This window comes from Euphorbia lathyris, chromosome 5, assembly GCF_963576675.1.
Source record: "Euphorbia lathyris chromosome 5, ddEupLath1.1, whole genome shotgun sequence".
Lineage (NCBI taxonomy): Eukaryota > Viridiplantae > Streptophyta > Magnoliopsida > Malpighiales > Euphorbiaceae > Euphorbia > Euphorbia lathyris.
Genome location: NC_088914.1, coordinates 17,835,933 through 17,863,398, shown reverse-complemented (window position 1 = coordinate 17,863,398; position 27,466 = coordinate 17,835,933). Strand labels below are relative to the sequence as shown.

Below are 27,466 nucleotides of genomic sequence, written 5' to 3'. Positions count from 1 at the left end.
GACCCGAATTGTCCTCCAACCGATTAGGTCGCTCCTGATGAACTTGGGCTTTTCTCTTAACTGGGCCTTAGGGGCTCTTGGTTTATCCATTTGAGATTTCTCTGAGTATATATTAACATCAAATTAAGATATAGAGATACCATATGATAAGGGTGATGTGGAAGAAACTTGTGCTACACTTTAGGTATATGCTTTTATAAGAGCATCTACAATGGTTTATACTCGCAACCACTCAATGTACATGCCACGTCATCAATTTAATAAACTTCATTTTATGAAACTATGTAACTTCAATGGTTAAACTCTATAACCACTCAATCATAATGGACCCACCAATCACAAAGCATCCACCAATTAATTAAACCAATCATAATTGATCCAGCAATTAATTAAACCAATCATATTATTTTAAAAATAATAAAAAAATATATATATAAATAAGCAAAAGCTCAATAAACATTGAGTGGTTGATAATGATTACTTTTTATCATACTCTCTCCAATTGGAGAGTATGATACAATGGAGTATATTGAGTGGTTTATCATGCCCCATTGGAGATGCTCTAAGGACCAAGACCCATCATACTCTATGTTTCCTTTTCGTAGGGCATATGCACAAAAATCAACTACACTAATTTCTACTTTTATTTTTTTAAGAAAAAGAAAACAATTTTAAATTTTCCTATGTTAATTTATTTTTACATTTATCCTCTATCACGGGTTCGAGTCTTAGGAGCGGCATCTTGCCAAATAAATTGACAGGGGAAGGCTTGCCCCCAGTACACCCTTGTGGTGGGACCCCTCCCCGAACCCTCGCTCAGCGGGGACGCGTAGTGCGACCGAACCGCCCTATCCTCTATCAAATTTCATTAAACCTCAATATTTTATAGTTGAGAAAATCTATTATAAAATTGCTTTTAACTTTTCTTTTATGGTTCAAAAAAAACTTGTTTTTTTTTTCTTTTTTGATAAATTATTTAACTTGTTTTTTTCATGTACTAATTTCAGCTTATTTCCCAACCTAACTATAATGTCTACCTCTAATTAATCCTCAAATATAATATTGGGGATAATCTACACATAGAATACATAATAATAACTACATTTGCATGTACCTAATTTTTCTAATCATAAATACTTCTCATAATAACATATAAATACTATTAAATGTCTCATTACGCCGAATAGGTGGATATGATAAGATGCAGATCCTACTTTATTTGGGTTTTGCTTAAGCAACATAAACTGATAGCTCATATTTTCATTTTAGGATAAGGAAAAAAAAAATTACCCTATTTAGATTTAGTCCTAACGTATAAAATAATATGAATTTAATAGTGCAAATTTAACATCAATATTTCCAACCAACCGAAAATTTTAAAAAAACTGGTTGACTGTTATTTAACTGTCACATCAGACATTCCAAACAAATTTCTTGATAAACTAAAACAATTTCATACATTTTTTATTAGTTATTTGTAACTATATTAGTAACACAACAAACATTTTAAACACTTCGACAAAAAAAAATTGTGATCAAGTCATATCTAGCAAACTAACAGTTTTTTTGTAGCTGTGTTATTAACACATAAATATCTTAGACACAATAGATATTTGGAAAGTCCGATTTAACAGTTAAACAATAGTGAAACTAGTATTAAAATTGATCTTGTTTGAAAATGTTATGGCTAAATTTGGACTATTTTATTTTATACATTAAGATTAAATCTGCACTGTACCAAAAGCATTAAAATCAAATTTGACCCTTAAGTTTAGTATAATTTGATATATACATGTACCATTTTTAGTTTAAGTTATATCAAGTAATGATTTGAATATCCAATGGAGTTGGAATGAAAATTCAAGCAAAAAATGTCAAAAGTATCAAACATGATTCTGACTTGATGAGCTGAGCCATGAGTCGCCGAGCCAATGGGCAAAAAAATGTGCAAGCCAAAGTCACAAGCACAAGCTAAAATTGAAAGTGACTCGCCGAGCTGCAGTGCAAATCCAGTTTTAGACTTTAAATTAGAAGGCATTTATGGGGATGGGAGTTTTTTAAAATAGTAAATTCGGGTAGAGCTGTCAATGGTAAGAAATGAAATATATAATGGAAGAAACAACCACTCTTACAGACCTCTTAATGGAATCCAACAACCAACCATCATCAAATGTTGCCTAACTTCACAATCACCCATAATGCCCAAAGTATTGATATAGGGGTCTTAATGAGGCGGAATAGCTCGTAAACTATTCAAACTCGATTTACTTAAAGGAGATCGAACTTGCGAAAGCTCGTGCACACATGTCAATTATTTTTTTATTATATATAGTTTTTTATTAATTCTATAATCCAAAATAAAATAATTAAAGAAAAAAATTAGTGATTAATCATTGATTCCATAAAAAAAAAAAAAAACACTTAATTGGTGCTTTGGGACTTTGGCTAATAAAAAAAAAATTAAGGCCTAATACACAAATAATCCCCTAAACTTGTCCAAATATTGCAACTGCTCCCCTCAACTTTCAATTATAACAACTTACCCCTCAAACTTATCCAATTGTAAAATATAACCCCTCAAACTTGTCCAATTGTAAAACATAATCCCAAATTGGGATTTTTTTTACCCCGTACTTGAAGCAACCGTAAAAATGTTCTCCCGGATTCGTATCACGCCGTGAAATCTTCAATGGAGCTATTTCTCCACATAAACACATTTTCACCCTCATAATATCCCAAAACTTTGAATCAAGAAATCACTAAAAAACGAATAGGAATAACAAAAAGAAGAAAAAGTTGAAGAATAAGTTGGAGAATTGAGGAATTGGTTACTTAAATACTGATTTTTTTGGGCCCAAAGATCTGATTATCGCATTCCAGGAGCGTTTGCAGCTTTTGTATTTCACGTGTTTCTTCAATTGCAGTCAGTGTCAGCAATTTGGGGTTCTGTTTTACAATTTTACAAGTTTGAGGGGTTATGTTTTACAATTGGACAAGTTTGAGGGGTAAGTTGTTACAATTGAAAGTTGGAGGGGACAGTTGCAACATTTGGACAAGTTCAGGAGGTTATTTATGTATTAGGCCAAAAATTAATGACTAATCATAAAGACTAATCCGCTTCTCCCTCTCCAAGTTACCTCTCTATTTTATCATCGACACCAGTGGCACTAGCAGTTACCTCTCAAATTACACCAAGCAATTACCGTCAGTATAAAACCACGCGGACAAAAAGGTCATTTGCGACCTGTGAAGTTTTCTTTTCCAACAACCAGTAGCAACTATTATTTTGGAAGCTTGGCCATAATTGGTGATTGTTTTTTTAATATAAATCATTTTTAAACTCAAAGTATGATATAGGACTTTTATTTTATTTTTATTTATTTATTTTCTATGTTACTTATTCTATGAATGTAATTAAATCTCAGTAAACACTTGGATCAATCAAAGTTTGACTCGGTCAAAGCTCAAGGCCAACTCAAGAAGTCAACGAGCCAATACCAAACCTACCTCGGTTCTTTTTTATTTGTTTTGCTGACACGTGTTTTTACGTCATGTTAAAAATCATTTATTTCCAACGTAGTTGTAACGCGACTATTCTAGTGACTTTCTGTTGAATTGCCCAAATGACTTTATTGGGGAAAAAAAAAGATATTCAATGAATGGTGGTAAAAACACCAAAGTTCAATGACCACTAGTGCAATTTACCCAAATGCAAGGAATAAACAATTAAACCAGCAACCCTTATGTCCCTAATTGTCAAAAGCACAAGGCAAGAAAAAGTAGTAGAAGCATGGGTTTGTGGCCCTAGGTTTTGGCTCTATGCATAAAATCATAGGTCTGTATGGCTAATATTTTATGCCCCAAAACTGGTTGATGCATGATTGATCGTTTGTACACGCCAAAGACTTCAGAGACGAGAATTCTATAAAATACTAACCGCACAAGTTGGGTAGGACACTCAAATTAATTGTTCATGCCTCAAATAGTCATACCTATGATGTTGTTCCTTACTTGTCAATGTCATGCAGGCTAAAGTACGCATACATTATCGAGTCCGAGTATATACAGAAACAACTTTAATTGTGAAAAGAACTATCTAAAATGTGTGACAAATCTCGAACCAAGTAATTGAATAAATAGTATTGTTACTAATCAGAGTGATTCCAAGAATGTAGATGATGTGAACTTAATGCATATTAAATACTATGAAATTTTGATCTACAGCTAACTACAATGTCGAAACAAATAACAAAAAGCCGTCTCAGATAGGTTATTCATATGTAACTTCTTCCATGTTTAACAAAAAATGGACAAATAAAATTCAATGACCATAGGCTATTTTAGTTTCAGTGAAGGTGCTGCAGATGTCAATTCCCAGTAAAGGGTTTAACCACATTTCATTATTTTACCAAAACTGCAAGTTAAAACCGCACATTTTCTTTCTGCAGGAAATAACATTATGAGAACAATATGAAAAAGCAATTAGAACTCACTCTATGCTTATTACTTCAAGCAACTTCTCGCTAGCCTCACTGACCTTTACTTTCTCCATCTTCAATCTGCGGCTCATCGTGGGACTTGTCCTTCCAGCAGCTGCATAAGTCCTTATCAATGATTCGAACACACTTACCCCTATATCGTCTACAGCTTTCTTCAAAATATCAATAAAACCTTCTGCTCCATCGACATCCTTCTGTTGCTCAAAGTGTTCCATGAAAGACCCAACAATCTCAGGCGAGGGAATCCATTTCTCACCATTCCCTCTACCGACAGATATAGCATTCGCTAAACACTCAGTCGCCAATTTGATCTCCCCCTTTTCAAAATAATAATCCAAAAATATTTCCCAGGTCTTAGAATTAGGCTTGCCCCTTCTGCCCTTGAGCTCTTTCGCCTTTTCAAGCAAACCCTCTTTGGCATAAGCGCTAATGAGCACATTTGGAATCCTCATATCATAATTTGAACAACTGGATTCCCATTCTTTAAAACATTTCTCTGCACCTGGTAAATCTTTTAAGTTAACCAGCACTTGAATCATATTCAAATAGCTTATATTTGACGTTTTAGGAAAAGCCAGTCTCAAAGAACGCCATACTCGATAAACCTCAGTCAACTTTCCTATGCGACCGTACAAAGTAATTAGGAACTGGAATGCAGAATGATCTTTACGTGCATTTTGCTTTTCCAATTCTTTCAGAGCTTTGTCCGCCTTATCCAATAAGCGAGCATCAACATAAATAGATGCTAAGTTACTATACGTTGTCCAATCGGGAGCAACTCGACCATCCCTCTTCATCTCATCAATTACCCTTTCAACACCAGAAATTTCATTGACTGCTGCTAGACCCCTCATCCAGACATTATATGTATACGAATCTGGCATGATATCGCTAGCCTTCATTTCCTGAATGATGGCTGGAATTTTTTGAGGCTGACCAGTTTTTGCATATAGGGTCATTAGGCTATTGTAAGACATTGAACTCAAACCAAGATTGAGTTCCTTCATCTTTTCCATGAGAGCTTCAGCTTCTTCAGTCATCAAATCTTTGCAATAACAGTTTAAAAGGGCCCCATATGTTAGATGGTTCTTAGATGCTTCAGGAAGATCTATGAAGTAATTCTCTGCAGCAGGAATGCCTCTAGCTTTGGCAAGTAAATCAAGATGAATTGCTTGATCACTGACTGTCTTATTCATACCCCTCTTAGACGTAATTTCTGATAGCTGACAATTGAAAAACTTCAATTAACTAACTTTCATGTAAGTTGAGAACTAATTAGCACATGAGTTCCAATAAATAACACAGAAAAAAGGTCAAAATACCATACAAGTGATCCTCAGACCCTAAAGACAAGGAGGATACATCATTGCGCAACCCAACTTTACTGCTAAGCTATTATATTTATAAAGCTCAGATAAAAAAAGTTATTGAGATTCTGAAAAATGCAACTAGTTTGAAGATGTGAAAGTAACTCAATATGCAACAACAACAACAACAACAACAAAGCCTTAGTCCCGAAATGATTCGGGGTCGGCTAACATGAACCATCATATAAAACCGTGAAATCAAGTCGTGTCAGCAACACAAATTCTCTCCCTCCACTCTGCCCTATCCACCCATATTTTCCTCAATCCCCAATAAACTCATATCAATCTCGATCACCCTCCTCCAAGTTTGCTTAGGTCTTCCCCTACCCCTCACCACTACATCCCTTTGCCACTCTTCAGTCCTCCTAACCGGCGCATCGAACGCTCTTCGTCTTACATGGCCAAACCACCTTAGTCGGTTTTCCCTCATTTTATGCAAGTAAGATAAATTGAAGTGCAGAATTTCATGATCAAACCATTAGCTATCTTTCGATTAAAAGATTAAGGTCATGAGCAGAAAGTTGAATGCAACAAAGCTTGCCGTTCTACTAGAACTAAAACATGCTAGGAAAATTATTAAGCACAACACTGTAGAATGGTAATATCTCAAACAAGTAACCATAAAATGAATAATTCTTCAGAGTGGCAACACAATGTGCACTTTCTTAGAATTTAATGCAAAAATTTCTACTGAACATCAGCTAAAGCTTTTCTCAATTCGAATTTGACACAATATAACAAATTCCTTTTCTATTTATACTTATATGCAAACTTTCAAACCCAAGTAACAATCATCCAATGGGTTGGTCTTCACTATAAATGATAAAAAAAAAATGAAGAATCTAAATATACTACAATGAAGAATCCAAATGTGCATAATAAAGGCAACCAGAAAAGGAAATAAGCAACTAATTCTGAAACAAAAAATGCTATTTATAGACTGGGTTAAGGGTATGGAGAGAAAGAACCTTGAGAGCAGGGTAATAAAGCTTGCGATCGCGAAGCTTCTTAATAGTATCGCCAGCTTCCCATTTGTAAACACGCTTCGAGCTCTTGATGAACTGATTCAATTGATGTCTAACGCTGACTTCAGAGCTACCGTCTTTGAAGAGCTGCTTATATAACGGTTCTTCTAAGTACTTCTTCGACCTCTTTGTCACGTTCTTCGTCCGGCCAAACAATTGCGGCATCGCCATTTTAGATCTTGATTGAGTGCAGAATTGGGGGAAGGAATGTTAAAACTTGAAAAAAAACACTTTTTACTGGATTTTAAAAAAAAAATGCGAGATTAAACCCTAACGCCTATTCATTTCAGGGGATCGGAGGGGAAGGTGTAACAAAGGGTTTTGGCTGTTTACCTGGCAATGGAATCGAGGCCCATCCTTATTCCAAAAGCCCAATGAGCTCGTTAAAGCCCATATCGTAAAATCGCAAAACTAACCTTATGCACTGAATAATATGGACATTTAAATAATAATTTTTAGGTTTTTTACATGAAATTTATATATATAATAATATTTATTGTTTAATTAATATTTAATAATTTAATTAATATAATATCAAAATATAAGTTTTTATTTGGTAAATGTCAAATTTTGTAAATGGTTTATTTAATGAAGTTGTAGTGGAAATTCGTTAACTGCCAACTTGACTTAATTCATAATTTTTATTGATAAGATTGTAAATAATCTTTAAAATTTGAATTTTCATGTAAATTTCTCTAATTTTTAATATTTTTTATCAGAATAACAAAAATTACTCAAATACCGAGAATCAAAAGGTTCAACACCGACAAAATTGCGAGATTTCGACCGCCCATAATGTGCGCTATAAACTGGTGGCTAAAGCATTTGAAGAGTTCTCCCCCGAACTTGATTGGTAAGAATCGGTCACTTTTCGCGGGACTGCCTGGTCTTTGCGGACAGAATATTGCAGCTGCTAGACGACATGTTCCATCCACTAGGTGGCAACGACCTTCTAATGGATCCATCAAGTGGAACTGCGATGCGGCTTCATTCACGGCTGAGAATCGCAACGGCATGGGTGCGTTACTTCACTCTTCAGATGGTACTTTTATGGCTTATTGGAGTCGGGTAATCCCGCTTGTTGACGACGTGCGTACAGCTGAGGCATTAGCACTAAAGGAAGCTATCTTTTGGGCAATTCACCTAAATTGCACTAACGTATTCTTTGAAAGTGACTCCTTGTATGTCGTTAATAGCGTTAATTCTGATGGGTTAGATCTGTCAGAGTTTGAAACTATAATTCAAGATTGTAAACTTCTTTTAAGTTCTCGACACGATTTTATTGCGTCCTATCCTCCGCGTCTAGCAAACAGATGGGCACATGTTGTTGCACAATATGTCATGTCCAATGCTAACAAGTTTGTGTCCTTTTCTGCTCCGTCTTGGCTACAGGAAACTATTTGTTCTGATTCGGTCCTTTGATTAATCTATTTCTTTGATTAAAAAAAATAGTATTGATTTAAGTGGTTAAGGGTCTTAATTCGCTTAAATTAGAAATCTCATGTTTGAGTCTTAGAACTTGATTGGTTCAGATGTTAGTTAATAATTTTTGTGGTTGCTGTTAGCTGTTTGCGGTTGCGGTTGCAGTAACTTGTTTGTTGTTAATGTTAGCTGTTTAATTATTAATGTTTGATAAAATTAGTGAGCTGCTATATACCGCAATTTTTTTTTCATCCACCGCACTCTTTTGACATTTATGCCCTTCTCATTTTATTTTTTTTAACAACTCAAAATTTTTTTCTCTCTTTCTCTCCCAAGCCTAAAAACCCGAATTTGACGAAAATGGATCCGAGTATATTCCCGAAGACCATGATTTCGAACACGAAGTAATCTTACGATATAAATTTAAATTAAAAATTCGTTTTTTAAATTTTGAATTTTTTTTTAAGGAATAAGCCTAAACGGATGCGTCACCCAGTTCCACCATACGGTGGAACGAGCGCGGAACCCAGTTCCACCTTACGGTGGAAAGTATGGCCGATGCCGTTGCCACCACGGGCGGAACGAATAGTTCGTCCGTTCCGCCTGTGGTGGCAACGGCGTCAGAGTTCCGTTTAGGTAAAAAAAAACGGGTTCCGCCTCCGATTTCGGAGGCGGAACCCGTGATTTCGGACATATTTTTTTAAAAAAAAACTCATCGGAAGATTCATTAAACCTTTCCCCCTTCCTTTCTTTGGCGGTATGTCGTTTTAGGTCGGGTTTTATGAAAAGCTTCAAAAGCTAGAGAGGATTTGAGAGTTTTTGGTTATTGGTTTGAAATTGTGAGGAGGGCATAAATGTCAAAAGAGTGCGGTGGAAAGTATAACTTTTGTGGTATATAGCAATACCCTAAAATTATGGTGTACTGTTGTTACTAGAATGTAAAATGTTTAATGGACATATTTTAAATTAATTAACAAATAAATTATAAAATAAAAAATATATTACACAAATTAATAAAAATAATTTAAATAAATAAATAAAAATTAAAATACGCATCAAAACATTGTTCGTTCAGCAATGATATTATAGAAATACAAACATATTTTGTGAAAATAAGAAATATAATTTTGTGATTACATATTTTGCTCTGAAACTCACTGTTTTAAAAAAATAAATAAATAAACGCTGTTTTTTTTTTTGGTTCGTAAGTGTATCCACCGCCGACAGCAGTGGCTATTCACTAAAAGCCGTTGTTTTTTAAACTTAACTAAACACTATATTTTTTATTGTTCAAAACATTAAACGATATTCCGAACAATAAAACAAACACATCTTCAATGTACACAAAAAAAAATTCTAATTAAAAGAAAATCAATCTAAAAAGTACCTAACGAATCTCGAATTAAATAACCATATTAACTATATAAAAAAATTAGGACCGATTGAGGAGTTTTTATATTAAGCATCCGATCTTTCATGTCACTCAGAAGACACCCAATTCATATTTGGACAAGTTTAATGTGATACCATGTAATAATTAAAATAGTGGAATCTCTTATAGTATACGTGGGTCTGTGTTATACGTATCAAAATATGTATAGGAAGTTCTCCATTTAACACGGAGAATCCGATGCTTTTATGTTTGAACCATCAACAACAAAAAAAAAAAAAAAAATGTATTATTTTGGGGGCAAAGATGGGTGATGAGCTAAAAAGAGAAACATTTAAAACGTTTTGTGAATTAATTTGTCCAGAACTTTCCAGCACTATAAACTATAAAGTCTATTATTCTATTCAATAATTCTAAAAAACGCAGCCGCGGATAATTTGGATTCACGTGGATACCGCGTTATATTGGATTCTTTTATGGGAAAATTACATAACTAAAAAACTAATGGTGAAGCACATCTATCTATTTAGATCCATTTCATTTTATATTATATAATTAGATTTTTTTATTATTAATTTTAAAAAATACCATTAGTATATATATATTTCAAACACTTGTAAGGACCAATCATTCTCAACATTTATCTTTCAATCACTCTCAAACATTTGTCTTTAAATCACTTGTAAAATCTGAGAATCTTCGACGCAACATTTGTCTCCAAATGTAAGGTAAGTTATTTTCTTGTTGAAGAAAGCATATATGCAATTTATCTCATTCAAATTTTGTATGTATATAACAGCTACATATTTAGGGTATGCCTATTGCAAATCGCAAAATACTGTCCGATTGTAAAATTGTGATAGTCGCATTTTCATAAAATGTGATGGCATTTATCTCATTGATGCTCGAAATTGATCAAATGTGATCGCATTTTCACTCATTTTCAAACTACATTTTGCACAGACATGTCTACATATATTATTATTTGTACGGTACCATGGAATGACCATTGGAAAAAGGTAGCAAATACCATGACGTACATTGGTGGTGAATCAAAGTTGTTCCGGTTTGGAAAAAAAAAAATCAAATTTGAGAAGTTAAAAGAAAGAATTTACACATGTATAGGTGTTGATTCAACCTTATATGACTTGTGAATATCTATGCAAGTAAAAGACAGTCCAATCAAAGTACCTATTGTAGATCGCAATGATCTACGATGCTTTATAGATTATTGATCAATGAATTCGAGTAATGTAATGCCACTGTATGTTGAAATGGTACGTCGCACAATAAATGCATAAATTCGTAGAGGTTGCAAAGAAGAAAATGACGAGTCGAGTAATATTCCAATTGTTGATCAAATGCCACATGAAGATGTGCGGGGTACTTACAACTCTGATAACGACGACGTTGATAATGGGTGGGATACTTATAATGCTGCATATGACGATGTTGGAGATACATTTGTACCGTGAACAACCCTTGTATTGTCACGTGCACCCACTTTCCATTGCGTGTATTCCTCTTGCATGTTCGGATCGATTAAATTGCTCGGTCCTAAAATAGTATGGACCTTCATCATTTGCTTGATCTTTTTGCCTTCATAGTATCGTAAGCAGTCCACGGGGACCGCAGTAAAGGTCCTCGTTTCCTTATACGCCGCTCAGCGATAACCACATTAGGACTATCTATAAGAAGCAATGGTTGCTCAACACATTGTCTATGTTCGTCTTCCCAACGTTAATTAGAATTCAATAAAATAAAATTACGGAATTCATAAAACAATATATAGAATTCAAAAAAGAATAGAGTAAGTACCTCAGCATCCTCCTATCCCGAACCTTCCAAGATGCGGACCTTTTTCTCTAGGATCCGCACATCTTTGACCAAACCCGTGAGCTTGTTATCTAAACACGAAACCTTTTTATCCATCGATTCAAATTGACCCCTACACCACTCTTGGTGCTCGATGAACAAAGTACATATCTTGGATATGACATCGCGTGATGGCATATCTTTCTCATCAACTCCATCACCCACTTCATCCTTACCCTCATAATACGTTTCACCCTCTTCATCATTACCCTCTTGATACGTATCACCCGCCTCATCCTCCTTACCCTTACCAGAATCTTTAACAACATCCTTACCCAACCCGTCAACATCAATAAACGACTCAAACAGCTTATCAAAATCAGGCTAACGACCCTCAATATGATCAACAAGAGCATTATACCAAGAAGCATTCTTCTCGGTATCTTCCACAACAAGTTTGGATCAGGGAGAAGTGTTTTCCTATAAATACATATATCAAACACTAAATATAATGTAAATGTTATGAACATCACGTATAGATACTCACCGTGAGAATCTCAAACACTTGATCAAAAGTCGGGACTTTGATTGTCTTCCATCTATTTACACGGGGTGGAGCAAGTTCGGTTTTCTTCACGTAGAAAGTCTCTGATGCCTTCCAAAGCTCAAATAACCAAACCTATACAAGATAAACAAACAATGATGAGAACATTAATAAAATTTAAAAATACTATTCAACAATATCTACAATACTTACTTGGACTACATGAGCAAATCTAATCAGTTGGTATTTAACTGGAAAAGCTTTTTCTTTGTCGGTAATTGCTCCTTTTCGTTTCGTAATACCTCTTGACATCGTCTTGTACGTTTCAGACCAAGTCACCTCGTCCCATGGGAATGCATCAAATAGCATGGGATAATCAACGAGGACTATCCAATCCACATTCACTGACAGTGATCTCTCAATTGTAAGTAGACAACAATGCACAAAATACAACATCGTCATACTTACGGCTTCATCAACATTCACTTTAGTCCAATCAGTGTCTGACCGCACTCGAAAAATATCACCGTGAGTTATGGTTTTTATCTCACTGAAGTACTTCGTCAATATCTATTCTTTAACTTCTGAATCCTTTTCGTAAACTCGACCAAACCACCAAATCGTAATCTCGACATTAACCCGTATTCCCAATCACTTATACGCAATTCAGCTCCGAAGATATCAAACCACATCTCTCTCTCTCCATTGACTTCTCGTGCACAATCTCTCTCGTTAGCAATAAATGAGTAAATGCACTAGAGAAAGAGAAGTTACCGATTTCCATAAGGTGTCCAAAACATCTGCTTTTGAACGTCGTTCTTTGTTTTTCCGTTAATTGTCCTAGTATGTCAATCATTGCATCAAAATCTCCTCGTACGGTTATCGTTCCTTTTGAACCCCAACTCCAAATGTACTTAAATTCCGTACCACTGTCCTGTTTTGCAGCTTTTATCTTCACCGGTGGCACCTGTAATTGCATTTCATTCATTCATCTAAAATCATTCAGTTGAACAATTTTAGATCCTTTTTTCCAAACTCATTTTGAACCAACACAAAGATTATTACATTCTATATCAAATAGTCACAGTTTCTGATTTTACGATAAAATGAGGATCTAATTAATGATTTTTGCTTATTTTTGTTTAGTTCAGAGACATAATTGATAAGGTTGATAGTTTAAGATTCTAATTGATTTTGAAATTTTAGTTTGGATATCTAAATGCATGTAATGCCTATTATAAATAAGGGATCTCATTTTGATTTCTTACTATATTTTCTTTCGAACGTTAAAAAAAAAAAAGGGGGTAAATTTCCCATTTTCAAGAACAATTTAAATTATGTAATGTGAGTCAAATAAGTTATACGGTCCTCTCCATACCATATGTCATCAAATATCAATGATGTGAGGACCATATTCCACCTGTTGCCTTTCCAGACTCTTCTATTCATTTCTATACACAAGTTTTTTTTTTCCTAAAAGACACACAAGTTTATTTATGGCTAGTAATTTTTCCAATTTTTTTTTTTTTTTTTAAAGTAATTTTTCCAATTTTCTATTGCTTGGAATTTTTCCAAATTTACTGCTAAATAAATAATAATAATAATAAAACATTTTTTTCCTTATCTGGAAATAAAAACCATATTTTTTTTCTTTTACACATTAACTTTAGTAACATTTGGATTCATGAATTCAAAATTTTTAAAATATAAATATATATTTTTTAATTTTCCAATTTTTGGTAGGATTTCAAATGTATAATCCATATATACCCAATATAGAAAATATATTTAACTATTTGCCTTATACGTGTGCAATGAGATCGACATGAATCTGTGACTGGTGCAAAAAAAAAAACCCATCCATTTATAGTGATTTTGTAAATGGATTTATCCCACACATTGGTTGGCAGAGAAAAAAAAAACATTTTAATTTCCTTGATTGTTTTAAATTTTGTTTAATAAATCTCTAATTTTTTCAATTTGACAAATTGAAATAGTTCTTGCACATTAAATTTCTGCTTAACAGATAACTTTAAATATCAAAATCGGTATAAAAACGTGTGACTCGTTTTATTTGCGTTTAAAATTTCATTTTTTATAGTTCAAAATGATTTTTTTTTATATAGTTTTCTTAAACCACATTGTTTGGAATGCAGAGTATGCAATGGTTGTTAGCTAATGCTAATACGGCATAGGATAGGACTCAAATGTAAAGCACGCTTCTAGCATGGTTAGAATTAAGCGTAAATATCAAACTCTGTAGCGGTAGTGTTCATTGTGCAATAAATGAAGTTTATTATCTTTTCTTCTTCTTAGCTTTATGCAATATGATATCACAACTATAGGGTGTGCTTAAATTAAGCTCGTTTTTCCGATCTCACAAATTCATCATATATCAACGCATCTATCTCCATGCTTTACAAAAAGGAGAGGAGAGCATTCACATGATTCTACTGAAACTCATAAAAATCAATCAGATTCTTCAAAACTCGATGATGAAAGCAATAATTCTGCAAACGATGATCAATAACGATGCTATGAAGAAGAAGACAAAATCCCAAGGTTTTTCAAAAAAAAATTCTACCTCCAATTCGATAAATTTGTTTCACGTACAGATGATCCGAGCTTAGTGTTCGTTTCTATTGTTTTAACCAGAAGTGATAACACATTAGGAAGTTTTGTAAAGTTGTCCTACAAATGACAACTAGATGCCTCTAGAGGGGGCGCTTGAGTCCCTAATAGGAACTTGGTGTCCGAAGCCAAAACGTATTTGATATGAAGTCGAACGTCTAAGCTCGTAGCACTTTAGCTAGCAACCAGAAGGAGGGGGGGTCCGTAAAACAAGGTAGATATTCTGACGCTCAAGTCAGTCGAGTGTTTAAGCAGAGAAGAAAACTAGCTCGAGTATGATCGCAAATCGGCAAAAAATATTTTTATACTAAACATATAGATAAATCAATTGAATTGGGGAAATACAAATCAATATAAAGAATTGAAATGTAATAACAACAAATTGAAATTCAACGACAAACTCGAAGTCAAACCAGCTATCTCGGCTAGACGTTGAATTTGGTATCAGCTTGAGGTCCTCGGAGCACCGCGGTTGGTTGGTAAGATCAAAATTGATCTAGCAAATTTTTGATTTATAGTAGGTAAATATGGGGCAGATTTAACTTTCGACTTCAGAGGGACCGTATAAGTGCGTACAAACACGGAATCAAGCAAAGAAAAAGGCTAAATTTAACTTTATCAAGTCAAGAACAAATGTTTAGAAGGGATCTAAAGCTAAAATGGATTTTAAATGGACGAAATTGGGCTTAGAAAATCAATGGGCAGATTATATTAAAAGCCGGAAACGGAATCTATAGAAGATTTGAGGTGCGAAGATTGACTTGTAAATAGTGTTTCTGATCATGGAATTGGGCAAAATAAAAGGCTAAATTTAACTTAAGGAAGTCAAGAATAAATATTTAGAAGGGATCGAAGGCAAAAAAGAAATTTAAATAGACGAAATCGGGTTTGGAAAATAACTGTACGAATTATAACAAGAGCTGGAAAAATTAATTTGGAAATGATTCTAGTTAAGGAATTAAGAACTTTAGGCTTAGAAATGCTAAATTAAATAGAAAAAACTTCAAAAACAACTATTAAAACTTGAATTTAAGTTAAAGCAAACTAAAAGAAGGAACTAGAACTAAGAACTAGGAAGAACAAAAGTTAAGAACTTAAAAACTAAGAACTCAAAAAGAGAGCATTGGAAAAGACTTTTAGGAATGAGTTTTGAGGTGTTGAATGAGTGAGTATTAATGGGAGATTGGAGCTCTATTTATAGCATTTTTGTGATGGCATTTGTGGTAATTAATCAATTCACTACCCTTTATTTTTCTCTCACATTTTCACCAGAAATTGATATCTCATTAACTTCCTTAACTTTCACTAACCACTACTAACTTCACTTAACTTTCATGACACATCATCCAACTAACTTGTGGTTAGAGATGGTTTGGGGCTAAGTATAGGTGTGAGTGGGAGGTTAGATTTCATAGGTTAGCCTTAGGTGCAGTTCGGTATACATTGGAGAAGGCAGGTGAGTCGAGCCAGGACAATGTTTGCTGAAAATATAAGCCACGCGGGCAGGCTTATGTCACACGACGTGTCACTTGCCTTCGTGTATGACTTGTGCTGAAAATAAACTCACACGTCGTGGAAATTGATCCTTTTTTTTGGGACAGAAACTCGGCACACACTGTGCCGATTAGCCACACGGCATACGAAAAGTTTGAGGATATTTTATTTTTACTCTTTTTTTTTCTTTTACATAATCTTTATTCAATTAGAACTTTATTTTAAAATTAAATACATACTTTTATTTACATAAATAAATACAACAAAGATAATCTATCTTCTAATTCAAGGTGAGTATCTTTTGAGTGAATATTTACTCTTCATCCTCATGATTATTAACTAAAAAAAAGGCTTAATACATAATTTGCCTCCGGAACTTGTCCAAAAAGCTTGAGTAGTCCTTTGAACTTTCAAAGTGTCTTGATAGCCCCCTGAATTTACATAAAATGTGCAGTTAGCCCTCTAAACTTACATAAAATGTAATCAATTGATCACTCAGTTGCAAAAAAAGTAAGTTAAATGCGGAAAATATACTCCACGCGACTTAAAAAAAAAGTAAAACAATCAAGATTGGAGTATTGCGGTTGTAATATTAGAGAATAAAAAGTTTATAGTTAAGCAAGTAATAACTTTATTTTCACTCTTTTCTTGAATTATGTAATGACATTCTAAGACACGTGGAATACATCTTCCGTAATTAACTTACTTTTTTGTAACCGAGAGATCAATTGATTACATTTTATGCAAGTTCAAGGAGCTAACTGAATATTTTATGTAAATACAAAAGGCTATCAAGATACTTTGAAAGTTTATCAGGTCAGTCAAACTTTTTGAACAAGTTTAGAAGACAAATGATGTATCAAGCCTTACCAAATTAGGTATAAAAGAAGTGCTTCTCTTGTATATACGGACCCACTTAGTACCATTTATGGTTCAAAAAAAATTAAAATAAAATAAGAAGAAAGAACAAACAAGAAAGAATCCAAAGTATGGGAATTAGGTTGATTGAACAACCTAATTTATTTAATTGTGAAATTGTTCTATCTTTTTCTCGATTTTGTACGTAACTGACCAAACCATAAAACTCTGCATGTGCATTCCTAACCACCCCCATCCACTACAAAACCATCGCCACTCTTATTAAAAAAAAAAAAATTTAAAAGAAAAAAAGACACACAAAAATAAATAAATCAAATATCTCTTCTCCAAATAGGATTTTAGCAGTTTATAGATTTAGGTGTACTCGGTTTGAAAAAAATGCCCCGCATGTCTCATATTATTTATGATTTTATAAGTCTATCTTTTTTTTATATATAAAAAGACTTCTCATTAAGTATTAAAATTATACAAATCAGTACAAATCACACTCCATACAGTAGCAGATAGTCCTCAATATGATACAGATTGAATCGGAACGTGTTAGTTTTAATCGTACACTAACAAATATGTTCTTCTCTTACTAAACTAGAAGGATTGAATCTCGGGTTTTACGACCTAAATCTAGAAGAAATTAGGTTAGAAACCTTAACAAACTTCAATGAAGAAGATGATATATTTGATTTGATAAAAGTTCCACATCCTTACAATAATATGAGCTTATATAGCTCAACAAAATAAAAGGCAAAAGACTAAAAACCCTAACTAGGATTATTGATAAACAAGAGTGCTAAGGGATAGGATGGAAAGGGAACGTCAAAATGACGTTTAGGCAAATAAAAGGAAAGTACAAACAATAGGGTTAAAATGACACAATAGTAATTAAGGGATGTAAGTAATTATGGCAGCCTTGGTCTCCTTGTCCCCTAGCATTGGGTGTCTTTTTTCTTGATATGGAAAGTTGATTCGCCGTCGCTAAAGATCAATATTTCGTCGCTGAAAATCAACATTCTATCGTCGCCAAAGATGGAGCTGCTGCCGCAGAGAGCTCAATGCCGGCAGGGGCATGCCCACACACCGTGTCACTTAAGTGGCATGCCGTGTGGGTCAGATTCTAACTTTAAGAGTGCATTTTCTTCGTGCCACTCCTCTAGATCAGACCCTACTCCACACGACATGCAGAATGATTGGCACGCCGCGTGGGGCAGTTTTGCCCCTTTTCTCGCTTGATCATCCGTGCTTCGTTCCTCTTTCAACTTTCATTGTCCGGACTTGAATTCGTGAAGAAATGCTCCGCATAACAATGAAAACTAGTGGTGAAGATAGATTGCTAGCCCATTCTCCCATGGAACGAGATGCGCTATTACCCTCCCTATGAGAAAATGAAAAAGAGAAGGAACAGAAAACGATATGCAGTGACGTCCTCGTACAGGAAGAAAAACGAGTGCCATGGGGGCGTTTTGGTTTTGAGTGTATCAGTCACGATCTTGGCGTCTGATTCCATGATAATTTGATTAAAACTACAGTCACGTGCTAAGAGAAGGTCTTCCAAAATAGCCATGAGTTCCGCCTCCTCAACCGTCCCACAGTCCACGATAGGTATACCTACAGATGCCATCACGTACCCCCATCGAGTCCCGAGCAATCAACCTGCAAGGCCATATCTCCAAATTTGGTATCACAATTAATTTTGACGATGCCGGCTGGGGGAGGATACCAAACTTTTGTAGAGCCAATGGAAGAAAGACATGTCTCAGACGGAGTGTGTTGCTGCATATTTTATAAGTCTAATTTGTTTTCTCTTGTTGTGAAATAATAATCTAATATAGATATATTTTGAAAGTATTTTAATATTTATTTGTTGTGGTTGAGATAAATTTAATGAGATAATATTAGTGTCAGTTATTCAACATTCAGTTTTTCGGTTCAATTTGGTTCATACACACTCTAATTACATGTTTAATAGTATCATCCATTTATTGCCTTGGACAACGTGAAACTTCATCATTCATTTCTTTTCTAGCAAAAAGCATCCCGAGTTCTCTATATTTCATTTTTTTGTTTATTAAGCTATTAATTTTTTAATTGAATATATTAAGATGTTGATCATTTATTCTATTTTTTATTGTACTAAGCACTTATTAAACTAGATAGTTGTAAACATCCAATTCAATAAAAAATGTGTTAATTCATTTTATATATGTTTCAAATTATATTTTATTAGAGTTTGAAATAAGGTTTTTACCGCGTTAAAAAAAAGAAATAAGGTTTTACAATTTTTAAAAATACTTTCAAACTGTAACACATTTAAAATGAATAACACATTGATAACTGGGCTTTGCGTTCAAAACTGATTTTTTTTTTTATCATGAGATGTTTAATATGCCAAAAAAGAAAAACCAATAGTTTCATGTATCAAAATAAAAGAGTAATAACTTGATAAATAAAAAAACGAAAGATTGTTTCAAAAAAAAAAAAAAAAAACGAAAGATAAGGAGTCTCAAAATGCTTTTTACTTTTCCTTAGTGCAAGAAAAACATCCTCAAACTTTTAATTCATTCTAATTGTGATAAGTTGAGTTTTTAATCTTTTATTTATACATATCAAATTTTATTTATACATATCAAATCATTGATCTTCTAATTTTTTTTTTTTTTATATCATAGACCATCATAACTAGAAAATTCAATTTTGAACATACAATTCGAGTAATACAGTATATTTATTTTACATGCATTCGATGTTTACATTTTAAATAAATTCGAATATATATACTATATATATATATATATAATGTGCTAGAATATTGCAAAAGAATATTAAGTTATTAATCTTCTATCTTTTATTATATAAAATAAAGGCTTAATATATGTAAATTAAATAATCAGAGATGTTAAAATAAAGGGTAAATAATTATAAGGTTTTTTTACCTAATACACTAGTTAGTCTTTCTATTTTTACAAATAATTATATAGTCTGTCATTTTTTATTTTCGTCAACTCATTAGTCCTTATGTTTGATTCAATAGTCAAACTATACTAAAAAAATTTAAAATGCCAAAATTACCCTTAATTTATGTTTTAATAATAAACATATTATATTTTTCTTATTTTACGTTTTTTTTCTCTTTTTTCTACATAATCATAATCTCTCCTATATTAAGTAATTAATTTATTAAGTTTTATATAATTATAGAACTTTAATTTAGTAACGTAAAATTTATTGACTAAAAAAATAAATGAAAAATATTTCAAAAATTATTAAAATAGAAGTAAAACTATACAAAATTATTAAAAGTAATCTTTATTTATCTCCAATAAATTGTATGAATCAACAAATAAAATTTGATTTTTTTTAAGTCATCGAAAATTCATTTAGTATTAAAATATTATATTAAAAAAATAAATAAAATACAATTTTAAGAGAATAAATAATATTTTTTTATGATTTGTGTACACAAGTATATATCAATTTTGGTGTATATATTTCAAAAACATCATTAGAACTATTTAGCTTAAATTTGAAACTAAAAGATAAGTTTTTTTTTATGTATATAACTATGAGCAATTTTATACTTTCATCTAAAAAACAAATAGAAACACTAAAGAGTATTAAATCAAAACTTAAAGACCTTATAATAATATGATGAACTTACTAATAAAAAATATAAAGATTTTATAATTATTTATCTTTTTTTTTTTTGCCTTTTCACCATTTCTTTAAGGATAATTAATTTATTAGTCCCTATATTTTGACAAAACACATTGTTTAGTCATTGTATTTTCAAAAACACATGGTAAGGTCCCTAACCTTTTTCTCAGTGAACTGTTTAGTCATTCCGTCTGTTTGTTAGATTTTTTACCGTTTATGACTTCGGAAATGACGAAGTTACCCTTTACTATTTATCTTCAAACTTTAGAAGAGGAAATCCAATTTAGAAGAAGAAGCTATTTGTATAGAGAACAAGAAAAAGAATAGACTCAATGCTTACAAATTTGAACGATTAAGAAGAAAATCAAGAAGAAGAACACTCAAAGTTGATTTCAGATGCATTAGATTTTAAAGGAAAGGAAAATAAAGGAAAAGAAGAACGCAAATCCAAATTGACTAACAAAAGAGTCTAACGGCAGGGACTAAACAGTTCACCGAGAAAAATGTTAGGAACTAAACAGTTCACTGAGAAAAACGTTAGAGACTTTACCGTGTGTTTTTAAAAATATAAAGACTAAACAGTGTGTTTCGTCAAAATATAAGGACTAATAAATTAATTACCCTTTCTTTAATGGTGAATAAGACTCATGAACTAATTTAATAATTTCTTTCAAAAAAAAAACTAATTTAATTATTGATCGTAATAAATTCGTGTTGCAGTACTTTCATGAAGTAGTGTAGCAAAATTGATGGCTAATGAGTATGACTGCAAAAATTTAGGTACCCTACTATACGACTTCAACTTTTTAAATTATAGGCTGCATGTGGCTTCTCAATTAATGTAAAGAAAAATAATAAATAATGAAAAATGATTAAACTAGATAAGGTTATAATAGTAATACATCCTGGGATACTGAATTGTTCCTACTTGCTAGATTGAGTTTTTAATTTTTTTATATGGCTTGTTTGGTTCCGCTATTAACAGTTAACTATCTGCTGTTATAGTAAGTTGTAGGGATAGTAAATAGTGTGGGGCGTGGGTGAAAATGCATTTTCTACTCCATTCCTAGTGTTTACGGGGACAGTTTCGGGGAATCCCCATTAAATGATTCGGAGATTTTTTTCATCTCTATCCCTTTCCTATACAGATCTCCATGAATGCTCATTCCCAATAAAATAATAACTTCGGTGTGTGGAAACGGAATGAAGAAGATAATATAATATGCGAAGTTGTTAATGGATTTAAGTTAATTTAGTTTGTAAATAAAATAATAGTTATAATCAGGGGCGGATCTAGGGGGGTAGGGGAGGGTCTCCCGACCCTCCGACCCTCCGGAACACCCTTAACGAACAATGGTTCAGCCCCGAGCAGCCCCTCCAAAATAGTTAAAATTAGTACTTATAATGTAGAATGTGATTATATGACATAAAACTAAGTTTGCATAGTTGGTTGTAGTGATAATTAAAGGAATGTCTACATTTAATTGGTCTTATGTTCGAATCTCCCTCTCTTCACTTTTTTTTTATCTCATTTTAATTTTTCCCCTTAAATCTCATTCTCCTTTAAAAAATATCAATATTAAGTATCATTTTTAACCATTATTAACCTCATTCTCCTTTATTATTTTTACTTGTATTTTTTTAGTTACAAAATTCATGACCGAGAAGACAATTTGATGAATAATTTCTCCAATTGACCAAACTTGTCGACGTTACGGATAAAATTGCTCTTGGTTGCCAACGTTAAGGGTAAAATTGCACCATTTTAGACGTTAGGGGTAAAATTGTTTTTAGGTGTGAACATTAGAGTATTTTTGCACCTTATCCTTACTCTATATTGAATCTCAATTGTTTTGTACCTTAATGTTTCCAACTATGATCAAATTTACCTTTATATTATCAAAAATTTGAAAATTTTGATTTGACTACTATGAATTAAAGCCTTAAGTCGTTATTAAGAAAAAAAAATGTTCATGCAATGGAGCCCCTCCGGACTTTGAGCTCTGGCTCCGCCACTGGTTATAATAGCATGTGATATATTTGTATGTGAATAAAATAATGGTTAGAATAGCCCCTGATATGTTTGTAAAACCAATAATTGATCAGGTAATAACAAACGACTCATGATAACAATAACAATCATTTAAAAGTGACAATAAACATCTAACAGAACAACAACTATTAGCTAATTGTTAAATCAAACAGCTCAAGTCACTGATTTTTTTTCTGTTATATTAAGATCATGGTAATAAGAAAAATCAGTTTTGAACATAAAACTCGAGCATATTCATTTTACTTGCATTTTAAAATATAATTTCCGATCGAAAATAAAATAAATAATATTTTTTAACTGAATTAAATAGTTCCAAATTAATAATTTGTGAAGTGAAAATTTAATGTATGTGAAAGTAAATAATTAAAGATCTGGTTTATAACGGGTACTGAATTCATCAAAATCAAACTCATAATACTTGTTGCCTTTTCTTTAATGGTGAATGAGACTCGTGAACTAGTGTAGCAAAATTAGGTACCCCACTATAGGATTTGAAGTTTTAAAATTCATTTCCTAAACTTGTACCAAAAAAAAAAAGTTTCATTTCTCACTTTAACTTTCAAAAAATTTCGATAGCCCAACATTTATATAGAATGTTCAATTAGCCTTTTTAATTTACGTAACATATAATCAATTAATCACACGGTTATAAAAAAACTAAGTTAAATGCGAAAAATATATTGCATGGGTCTTGAAAAAATAAAACAACCAAGGTCGGGATATGCGATTCTAATATTAGAAAAGACAAGTTTTACCGTTGAGCAATTAATAACTTTCTTTTTAATCTATTTTGTGAATTATGTAATAAATTTTAAGACGTGTGCAACACATTTACGACATGCAACTTACTTTTCTGCAATCGAGTGACTAATTGATCCAATATTACGTAAGTTCAGTGGACTATATGATTATTTTATATAAGTTGAGAAGGTTATTGAAGCACTTTGAAAAATAAAGAGGGCAATCACGGGGCGTTTGGTATTCTATTGGGATAAGGATAAAGATAAAGGTTGAGATAGGGACAATGATAAATGGTTGGGATAATGGTAAAAATATAATAGTCGGGAATTATTATTCAATGTTTGGTATGTGGGATAGAGATAGAGATAAAATAATACATTTTACTATTTTAAGCTTATTTAAACTACATAACATTAATTTGAGGGATAAGATGGACTTTTCCATCCTATTAAAATCGCAGAAGCTTATCTCACCTCCTTATACCACCCCCTCAGGGGTATAGGATTTGAGGGATAAGAGGTTTATCCCTCATCTGTCTCACTCTCCTATCTCCCAAACAAACACGGGATAATTTATCTCGTGTTTCTTATCCCTATCCCACCTCCTATATCCCTTCTAACAAACACCCGTCAAGTAGGGGTGGCAACGGGGCGGGACGGGGGCGGTTTTGCATTCCTCATTCCGCCCCCAATATTTTCGGGGGCGGTTTCGGAGAATCCCCAAAACAATATTCGGGGATTTTTTGGCACCCACACCCGCCTGCACGGTTCTCTACGGGTTTCGGGGAATCCCCAATCCCCAAATAAAATTTAAAAAATTCCCCAAATTTAAAATTCCCTACGTGTTACTGGCATAAAATATCAGTTTAGAACAACAATAAAACGAAATTATAAAATATAACTTTAGATTAACAATAAAATAAAATTAAAGTACTGATATAATAAAAAAAACTTAGCATTCAGTATCAGTACTAATATAATAAAGAAACTCAACATTCAGTACTGATATATCTAAATACATGTGATATACAAAGAGTAACAATAATCTAAAATTGATATACCAAACCAAGAGCACCAATAAAATAAAATTAAATTGTTGTATGTAGATAATAGTATTAGTTAACTTATCACAATGCTGATTATTTTTTAATCACATTTAAATACTAATTATCTTAGATATATATAATATTTTATTTTATTGTATAGGGATTTTGCGGGGATTTTACGGTCGGTTTTTCGGGGGCGGTTTGCGGATCCCCGCGGTTCGGGGATAGTAATACCCACCCCCGCCCAATTGTAATGTTCGGGGATAAACTTTCCCCCGCCCCCAGCCCCGCACCCAAAATTTTCGGTTTTTCCCCGACCCTATCGGTTCGGATCCCCACGGTTTTCGGTTTTTCCCCGCCCCATTGCCACCCCTACCATTAAGGCTTTTGTATAAGTTGATGTATTAATCCTTTAAAAAAAATTAAAGTTGCATGTGGATTCTCAATTGCAAAAGAAATAAATAATGAAAATAATGAAAAATGGATAAGGTTATAATAGTAATACAGTTGGACGTTGGAAATAACATTTGTTTGGTAGGTAATCTTCCAGAGCCAGCTCTGGTCCAGCACATTTATTTTTTCTTAGAAAAAAACGCCACAAACGAATAATCTTTCATTTTCTTTTAACTTTTATTTTAATTTTAAATACAGAATCTTCAAATGATTTCGTTCTATCCACAAACTAATTCTAAAAGCAATGAGGTCCGAATTTTACTCTTACTATTTCTAAATAAGATTTAATTTTATTTTTTACTTAATACAAAATTTAATTGATTAATTTAAGGTTATTTCATTTATTATATAAAAATCAATTATGTTTTTAATATTTGACGGGTTGCGAATATAGTTATAAACGATTTATAAAAATTGCAACAATTAAAAGTTACTACTAACGAGATAGTCGATTCAACAAAGAGAGAGGTCATTTATTGATGGCAAAAAAATGGATGAAGAAATCTATCAAAACCGAATTAACCAATGTTACTCCCCCTCCATGGATAACGAGCTTCCTTTTCATTTGGCAAAAACGGTCGCAATTTTATCAGCAATTGGCCTAAAATATGAAGCACGAGGAGCTCCTTGAAACAATGGAACACCAAAATAATGGAAAAGAAAGGAACTGATTTTAATACCCGCCAGAGCAGCCATCTTTGTAGCATGTCGCAGAGAAATTATGGACCAAAGAATGCTCGAGAACTCCACTAGTTGATATAATCTGACTTGAAGTAGCCATACATAGCGAAAAGGCAGCATTTCAGCTCTAATATTAGAATGAGTTGCCTTATAGAATAGGAGGACATCATCCGTGTATAATAGGTGAGCCGGAAATGGAGTTTCACATGCATAAAACATAGGTTCGGGCTGTGGCCTTCCATGTGAGTGTGTGTAATAATTTAGAGGCGTGCAATCAAATTTTTGTATGGGTTTTTTTTTTTTTTCGTAAAGAAAACTACACTTGGTCAATTGGTCAACCGCGTGTCGGCCAAAAAAGGAAAGAGGGCTTGGAATTTGCAGTATCTGGGAGGTCAACCTTGTTATGTTGGAAAAACTTAGTTGGAAGGTTTTGATAGATAATGATTCATTATGGGTTAAAGTCGTCGCATCGAAGTATTGTGGGAAAAAATAAGGTATGGAAACATTTCAAGCTAAAAAAATCCGACTACAATATGGCGAGGCATTCTGTTGGGAGCTTCAGTTCCTTGATAAGAGGTGGGTGTATTTTTCATAACGGTCGTAGTACATTGTTTTGAACAGATATGTGGTGTGAGGATAGAGCTCAGTTGGATAGAGCGGTTTAACCAATTCCGGCGAACTAGAGCTCCCTTTTGGTCCGTGATTTCAAGAAGGATGGGTGGTATTGGAATCTTTTGGATCTGTATCTCCTGAGTAGTGCCTTGTTCGAAATGGCTTTGGTGATGCTGTTAGCAGATTTTGAAGCACATAACTCCTAATTCTAGCGAACATCAAAGTTATGAAAGTATGTAGTTGCTTTAGGTTCGGAACTGCTGCAAGATTTTGCTGGTAATTCCCATGCTAGGACATCTAGAAAAGTAACAAGTCGGAACATAACCGTTGTTTCTTATGGATGGTGGTACATAATTGAATTATACGTAATGAGAATTAGGGTAGGAGAGGTATGGCAAATGAGTTGGATTATATCACTTGTGGAAATTTGGAGTCGCAACTTCATGCCTTAAGGAAATGCGCTGAAACTACAAAAATTTGGAGTAGTTTAGTTCCTCCTTCTGCTCATCAAGTATTTTTTCTCTCTCGATTATGGGATTGGTTGCATGCAAATTTCAATGTAGATTTTTCTATTGACGAAGTTCTCTGTAATATTGTGTGAGAATTTGATGGATTTGGAAATTTAGATATAATAGAGTGTTTGAGGGGATTAATTTTTCTCGGTAAAAAATTGATGATATATTACACCGGGCTCGAGAAGTCGTTTTTACAAACAACAAACTTTTGAATTGGGTGGTTGGTGCTAAGGAGGAGATGTGGATTAGTTGGAGACTTCCAAACGAGGATTAGGTGAAGATTAATACGGATGGAGCAAGTAAAAGGAACCCATGACTAGCCTTTGCGAGTGGAATCATTCGAAATAATAAAGATGACTGGATGACGAATTTTACAAATGGCGAGACCTAAGAGAAAGAGATTGGGAGGTATCTTTTCATCATGTTTACCGGGAAGGAAATCAGGCTGCTGACTGGATGACGAATTTCACATGTTCTTTAGTTTTGGGTCATCACAAATGTGGTGCATCTCTTGCAGGCCTTCAAAAAATTCTTATTAAAGATCGATGTGTTCTATTAAGATTTTTGCTTGTTGTTTGCTTTTGTTTTCCCGAATCACTAGCCTTTCTATTTACAAAATAAATATAAAACAATTAAATCATTTAATACTTTC

The 27,466-nt window shown here is 33.1% G+C and overlaps 1 protein-coding gene across 1 annotated transcript; it reads right to left on the bottom strand.

Annotated features, from left to right (window-relative positions):
- Positions 1–4,240: 4,240 nt before the first annotated feature.
- On the bottom strand, positions 4,241–7,177 carry LOC136230506 (large ribosomal subunit protein mL101 (rPPR4)). Its single transcript, XM_066019590.1, has 2 exons — positions 6,835–7,177; positions 4,241–5,722 (listed from the first exon to the last, which is right to left on the bottom strand). The coding sequence occupies exons 1-2, from the start codon at positions 7,060–7,062 to the stop codon at positions 4,490–4,492; spliced, it is 1,461 nt and encodes a 486-aa protein (XP_065875662.1). The 5' UTR covers positions 7,063–7,177; the 3' UTR covers positions 4,241–4,489.
- Positions 7,178–27,466: the final 20,289 nt, after the last annotated feature.